This window comes from Melospiza melodia, chromosome 5, assembly GCF_035770615.1.
Source record: "Melospiza melodia melodia isolate bMelMel2 chromosome 5, bMelMel2.pri, whole genome shotgun sequence".
In the NCBI taxonomy this organism is placed as follows: Eukaryota; Metazoa; Chordata; class Aves; order Passeriformes; family Passerellidae; genus Melospiza; species Melospiza melodia.
The window spans coordinates 13,861,429-13,868,689 of record NC_086198.1 but is presented as its reverse complement, the minus strand read 5'-3'; the positions used below and the strand labels follow the sequence as shown (position 1 = coordinate 13,868,689).

The window sequence follows — 7,261 nt, the reverse complement described above, 5'->3', positions numbered from 1 at the left end:
AAAGATCCAAGGGGGTTCACAGGACATGTTTTGAATTTCAAAAACTCTAAATCACTGGAGTTACTCCTTGATGCTCCCTTAACATTCTCTGCTGTAGATAAGGGCATATTATTTATTGAGCGTTACCTTTGACAAGGGAAGTGCTTTTGTACCGAGTCTCCTTTCGAAGAAAAAGAGGGCAGAAAAGGGAAGAAAATGTTGCTGATCCCTAAAACTACCTTGAGTATGAGTGCAAATATGCTGAAGTGACAGGAAGTAAAGGAGTATTCCTATTCGGGAGAACAGCTTCTGCAAGGTTTGGGAAGAAAATTGTTTGAGTATCAGTGCTAGCAAACACAGAGAAAGCAAAGTCTCCTAGTTCCTATTCTAGGGAACTACGACCAGGGCTGAAGCGCGTTTTGGTAAATCGGGTCTCCCAGATTTAGGGCACTGAAGAGACAGTCCCTTGAATGTCAGCTGGACCCTACCAGAGGCGCAGCAATGCTGACTGGCACTAGTTCTCTGTCAAGCTGGCTGGCAGGAGAGCTGTTTTGAAAGGTTATTGGTATAGAACCAAATAAAAGCAGCAGCTGTTGTCTTTACCTTTCCAGCCTTGTAAATAAATATGAAATATTTTATTTTGTTCTTGACAGAATATGTAAATGCTTTATTCATCCTTACACCTGTTCTGGCAACAACGACTTCCGAGGATCAGAAAATCTGTGCAAGCTGCGGTGCTTGTCAGCAAGGATTTCAGCATTTGCTCGGAGCAAAGGCATCCTCTTTACGCTGCCCCAGAAGGCATCTCGGGCACTGGGAAAGCTAGGGAGCAGGCTCGGTGTGCGGCACGTACACCGGCTCGGGTCTGGCACGACTCCCTCTTTCTCCAAATCGCTGCTTGAGGCCGGCAGCCCTGCTCCTGTTCCGGAGAGTGGGGCAGCCGGCACATCCCGAACGCGGCACATCCCGGGTGCGGAGCAGCCGGCACATCCCGAACGCGGCACATCCCGGGAGCGGAGCAGCCGGCACATCCCGAACGCGGCACATCCCGGGTGAGAAGCAGGCGGCACATCCCGAGCGCTGCCCGCGCCTTCCCCGCTCCCGGAGCCCGGCGGGCGGAGCCGGGGCCGCGCCCCGCCCGAGCCCTTCCCCGGCGGCGGGGCCGCCCCGCCCGTGCCGCCCTCCCGGCGTGCGGGGGCCGCCGCCGCCGCCTCCAAACTTTGTACGGGGCGAGCGGCGCTGCGGCCCCGCCGCCCGGGAGGGGAGAGCGGCGGGAGCCGAGCCGGGCGGCGGAACCAGGGCTCCGCTCCCCGCCCTGCCCTGCCCTGCCCTGCCCTGCCCTGGCACCGCGGCTCCCGGGGCAGCAGCGGCCGTGCCGCGCTCGCCGGCTCGGGGCGAGAGGAAGGTAAGAGCGGGAAGGGGGACGGAGCGGCGCTCCGGCTCGGCGCGGCGGCGGGATCCCCGCAGCGCCCGGGCACGGGGCTCTGCCCCCGGGATGGGTGTCTGCCCCCGGGATGGGTGTCTGCCCCCGGGATGGGTGTCTCCCCGCCCGGGATGGGTGTCTCCCCGCCCGGGCACGGGGCTCTGCCCCCGGGATGGGTGTCTGTCTCTGCCCCCGGGATGGGTGTCTGCCCCCGGGATGGGTGTCTGCCCCCGGGATGGGTGTCCGTCTCTCCCCCTGGGATGGGTGTCTGCCCCCGGGATGGGTGTCTCCCCGCCCGGGATGGGTGTCTCCCCCCTGGCACGGGTGTCTCCCGCCGGGAACAGCGCACCGGGGGGCGGGAGGGAAGCGGCGCCGCATCCCAGAGGCGCGTTTGCTGCCAGCTGCGCCTCCGGCAACCCCAGCCCCTTCCCCAGCGCAGGCACTGCGGTCCTGATGAGAATGCTGCTTGCTAATGTAATCACGTATTCTGCCCTTTTTGCTTACTTGCTCTCAGAAGCCGTGTAAATCCTCTTTGGGCCTTTCTCGGCCGAAAGTTAGACGCAATTTGGTGCCTGACCATGAGGATCTGACTGCTGGGGGGGCGGGGGGAAATGGGACAAAAGCCCCGGTGTGGTGCAGTATGCAAGGTGTGCCAGTAAATGATACCACCTGGAGAGTTTATCTCAAAAAAAGAGCAGAAAGGGTCCTGTCAAACACTACCTGAAATGTCACCTCAGTTTTATCCCCATTTTTTGAAAGCAATTGATATTTTGCCCACATAACTGTCCCACCAACCACGTCAAACTTGTCCAGTTTATTTCATCACTTGATGACACACAAGCTCATTTCTGTTTTAAACCGTGGTTGTCCTTTCTTTCTCCCTCAGCTTTGTCTTATTGACAAGACCAAAGTATCTTTCATCAGCCTGAATAGGGCAGTAACAAATAAAATAAAAGTGTCAGAGCAAGAGAACGCTTTGCTAAAAAGAAGGAGTTGCAAGAAGGAATCAACAGAAAGTCAGGGACTAGAGAAATGTGTGAAACTACTTTTGGGAAGAAAGGGAAGCTATGTTTTTTGGCCGAGCCTGGAATTAGGGCAAAGAAGGGAAAGAATTTATATTTGTCAGCCCTCTCACCTTTCTACTGACGTGTAGACATTATCTGCACTGAAAAAAATTATGAGATTTTGAAGCATCTGACAGTCCTGGGAACTCACCAAATTGCTACTGTAATAAATGTATGGAAGAGTAATTCCTAGGTGTAGGAATGGGTCAAAGGAAAGTGCTCATCACAGTTCTCAACTTCTGCAAAGCTTTGACTGTGCAAATTGTGGTGGGTCTCTCACATCTCTAACCTGGTGGACTAAAGGTGTATTGATAAGGAATCCCTTAGGCTTAGGCTAGTAGCTGAGCACTGATTATGCTGCTAAAATCAGTGATGTACACTAGTATGAGCAGCTGGCACATCTCAGCTACGTGTCTTGTAGTGCTTCACCTCTCAGGCTTACACTGTTAATTGTTGAATAAATGTAGACTAAACAGTATGGCATAGTTCTGACCTGTTTAGCTGGGAGGAAAATGCCTTTCCACTCATGCAGTTGATCTGCTCCTTTTGCAAAATAGCTTGCCCTGAGAAATTCTTTGGAATGTTATGCGGGATAGAAGCGAGCAAAAAGGGTTCAGTCTCCTGCTGGTAGCCAACATTCCTTTCTCAGTTTGGAAACCATACTGAAGGATGTCACTCACTGATGGGAACAGAGGTAGGGATGAAAATGGACCTCTGTTCCTCTGAAGGGACCTCATTTCCTCTGTGAAATGTTTCTCTGAAGATGGAAGGAATTGAATGGAGCTGATCAAAAAAGAAAAGATTTTTTTAAGAGCCATGTTCACCCAAACACATCAATACCTGTTTCTTTAGACAGACTTGAATTTGGGAAGGGCTAAGCAATGTGTAACACTCGATGGCAAGAAAGTGACATTTCTTCTCTACGCTTGCTTTCCTTAGGGAAGGTAATGAACGGGGAAGTCGAGTGAGTAACTCAGGGCTGCCTTTCCCCTTGGTGGCAAACAGTGGTGTTTTATTGGTGAGTTTGCTTGGCACTGGTAATTTCTTATTATTTTCCCAGGCCAAGGAAAGGCCAGGTTCTCGGTTCTTGGTTAGCATGCCCCCCATGCTCTGGGCAGTTCTCATGGGGACATGTACTTTTTCATATTGGACTGAAGTTCAAGTCAGCAACTGATTATAAACCATTCATATATTGTGCCTACCAAAGTCTTAGGGTAGCACAGAATTTGGCTCAGCCTGTGTAAGGAAGGGGAAAAATAGTGATTTTTATGCCAGTGGTGAAATTCTTACTGAGTTCAGCAGGGGAATGATTTGCTCTTTGCTATGACTGCAGTCAGAAATGAATGCCTGATTAGCAGCCTCCAAGGAGCTCTGTTTTCTGAAACATCACGCAGAAAGGAAATATCATGTATAAATGTGTTTGAATTGTTTCTTGAATTGATTTCAGCATGAATAAGTTATGCAGTCATTTCAAAGAAATGCTATTATTTCCGTTCTGTTTCCGTGGTATTTTTTATTTGCCTCATGGTACAAACTATTGTAAAACAAAGTTTCTTAAAGAAAGATCCCAGCAATTAGTTCACTGATGTTAAGGAAGGGCATAAACCTGTAAGAATTTAGTAACTATTTAAAGGAAACACTTTTCATTAAGGAAAAGCTGGAAGATTATTATGCTAATAACAGTCTGGATGGTGCTGTTCCATGTAGAATTCCCATAGATTTTACTGGAAGATTTGTGCTAAATAAGCACTAGTTTTATGTAGTGGATTGTAAAAAAAAAATGATATGCTGCCCAGCAGGATCTTAATCCTTCTGCATTTACTTAGGCAAACTTTGTCTTTGGAATGCTTTTGAAATCTGTTCCAATTTTCAGCAGGAGTCATGCCTAAATAATATTACTGGATCAGCCTTCAAAATGTAAGGGCAAGAGAATTCAAATGTATTAAGACAGATCTCTTAATCCTGCAATGTAGCTTGTGGGTTAGGAAAGAGATGTAGCTTTAGCTCTCTGCTTCTTGTCTTAGCCCACGTGGACCAATTTCTCCACTTGCTCTTGTACTGTTTTGTTTTCAGGGGCAGCTCTGTGGCTCAGACCAGGCTGCTGCGAGGATGGGGCCCCTGGAAGCAGTAGGTGAGGACAACCAGACAGATGAAATGAAAATGGAGCTGTTCACTAAGCTGTACTTGACAAGATACACCACACCACTCAACGAATTGGCTCTGGACCCTAAACCAGAACTGAAGGACAGCACAACACTTGTTGAAGTACAGATAATTCTCATCTTTGCCTACTGCTCCATCATCCTGCTGGGAGTGATCGGAAACTCCCTTGTGATCCACGTGATCATCAAGTTCAAGAGCATGCGCACAGTGACTAACTTCTTCATTGCCAACCTGGCAGTGGCTGACCTGCTGGTGAACACGCTGTGCCTGCCCTTCACTTTGGTTTATACGCTCCTGGGCGAATGGAAGCTGGGCCCGGTGTTGTGCCACCTGGTGCCCTATGCCCAGGCCCTTGCTGTCCACGTGTCCACTGTCACTTTGACCGTGATCGCTCTGGATCGTCACCGCTGCATCGTCTACCACTTGGAAAGCAGAATCTCTAAGCAGATCAGCTTCCTGATTATAGGAGTTGCCTGGGCAGTCAGTGCCCTGCTGGCAAGTCCTCTGGCCATCTTCCGTGAGTACTCGTTGATTGAGATCATTCCTGACTTCAAGATTGTGGTCTGCTCTGAGAAGTGGCCAGGGGAGGGGCAGCTCAACTATGGCACCATCTACAGCATCTCCATGCTCCTGATCCAGTACGTTCTGCCTCTGGCAGTCATCTCCTATGCCTACATCCGTATTTGGACCAAGCTCAAGAACCACGTTAGCCCCGGGGCAGGGAATGACCACTATCACCACCGGCGCCGGAAAACCACCAAGATGCTGGTGTGCGTGGTTGTGGTGTTCGCTGTCAGCTGGCTGCCCTTTCACACCTTCCAGCTGGTCAGTGACATTGACAGTCAGGTGTTAGACCTGAAAGAGTACAAACTGATCTACACGGTGTTCCATGTCATTGCCATGTGCTCCACGTTTGCTAACCCCCTCCTCTATGGCTGGATGAACAACAACTACAGGACGGCCTTCCTCACGGCCTTCCAGTGTGAGCAGCGGCTGGACTCCATCCACCCCGAAGTATCGGCAGCTTTCAAAGCCAGGAAGAAGCTAGAAGCCAAGAGGATTCAGTTCCCTGGGGACTCTTTCACGCAACCTACCGATGTCTAAGATGTCTGACTGTAAAGAAGAAATGAGTATGTTGTGGACAAAGGGATGAACCCATTTTGGTACATGCATTTTCAATGCGTAGTTTTATTCATAAATGGTGAAAGAACAGTAGCATGAAAGTCAAGGCAGGTGTTATGATTTGAGGGGAGTTGATTGATGCCAAGAGTATGTAAATATACAATTGCAAGGAAGTAAAAGGGAGAGGCTTAGTTTATGGCTGTCTCTAACAGGGTAAATATAAAACTCTTCCATCCCTCCCATATCTTCTTGTCAAGTCTAAATGACAAGTGCAGGGTTTGCTGGTTTTGCTGGAGGAAGGCAAATGGCTGATTTGTAGCATAGGAACATTGGTGGTGGGAGTGGGTAGTTTTTTATATTTGATGTGAAAGTCAAGGAATGCAGAAGTCTGCCAGGAGAAAGAAACATGTCTGGTGGGAGAATCTGTGTTGGTTAAACCTCAAACTTTTCAGGCGCTTTCTGTCCTACAGGCATTATTTGCAAAGACAAGGGAATTAAAAAGAGAAATATGTTACAAGTTCTTTTTGACTTGTGCTAGACTATTTCAAGCCATAGCATTTGAAATAGATTAGGTGGTGAAAACAGAAGAGAAAAGAGAAACAAAACTCACCCAAGTACTGGATTCAGTGAGAGGGAAGGTCAAGTTTCTACATAAAATGGAATGTGGGTTTTGGCCAATCGAATGGGGTAAAAATTTGTCCCTTAAGAATTGGAGTTTATGCTGGTGAGAAAATCACGAGCCTGTGACTTGATCAGTCATTCCCTGCAGATTCCTGCCTTTCATTCTGCTCTGGGAACAGCTCACAAATGCAGTGCTTCAAAGTGGCATTTGAGGGCAGGGAATGCAGGCTCAGGTCTTCTGTGAGCTCTTCATAAACTGCTAATATTTTAATTTTCAGGACCTTCTTAAATGTCTAATGTGTTATTAACTCCACAGGCTTTGAATTGTGGCTGCTTCTGCCTGGATAATAAAACAGCAGATAATTCTGATCCTCTGGAAAGGCTGCTAGATGGTAAAGTGCTTTTCCTTATTGTGGTTTTATGTCACGTACTCATCTCGTCTCGGAGCTTTTTCCATCTTTAGCCTTTGTGAAAATTAAGAACATCTGAATGACTGTAACCTAATAACAGTATGCTATGTTTATGTGATAACTTATCAGTTATTCTGCATGCTGTAGTTAATAGTTAAATTCCTTTTTTGCTCAGGTATAAAATTTTAATCTGTTTACCGTGTTGTACACAGCAATGTTCAACTCTTCTGTGTCTTTGTTAAGCCTCTTTGAACTCATTAAAGAGATGAAGAAAATTTCAATCCATGTTTATTCCCAGCTGCCCTCTTGCTTATCTAGAATAAAAACAAGTGTGATATTTTCACTTGAAGTCTAGTTTGATGGCTACATTTCAGCAGCCTCATTTTTTCCTTGCATTTTTTGTTGTTCCTAAATTCATTATGTTCTCTCTTACAAATTAAAACCCAATAAAACTCAAGTGCTGAAATTTTGCAATGTAA

General features: G+C 47.8%; 1 protein-coding gene across 3 annotated transcripts; it reads left to right on the top strand.

The window, feature by feature from the left end:
* Nucleotides 1-1,297: 1,297 nt before the first annotated feature.
* NPY2R (neuropeptide Y receptor Y2) lies at nucleotides 1,298-7,261 on the top strand. 3 transcript variants are annotated; one of them, XR_010027749.1, is made up of 4 exons: nucleotides 1,311-1,384; nucleotides 3,406-3,484; nucleotides 4,540-5,792; nucleotides 6,689-7,261. XR_010027749.1 is itself a non-coding variant. In XM_063156327.1 (3 exons), the coding sequence occupies exon 3, from the start codon at nucleotides 4,576-4,578 to the stop codon at nucleotides 5,731-5,733; it is 1,158 nt and encodes a 385-aa protein (XP_063012397.1). In that variant the 5' UTR covers nucleotides 1,311-1,384; nucleotides 3,406-3,484; nucleotides 4,540-4,575; the 3' UTR covers nucleotides 5,734-7,261. The 3 variants fall into 3 exon arrangements, 2 of the variants coding, with proteins under 2 accessions (XP_063012398.1, XP_063012397.1); XM_063156327.1 differs by having other exon boundaries at nucleotides 4,540-7,261; XM_063156328.1 differs by lacking the exon at nucleotides 3,406-3,484 and having other exon boundaries at nucleotides 1,298-1,384; nucleotides 4,540-7,261.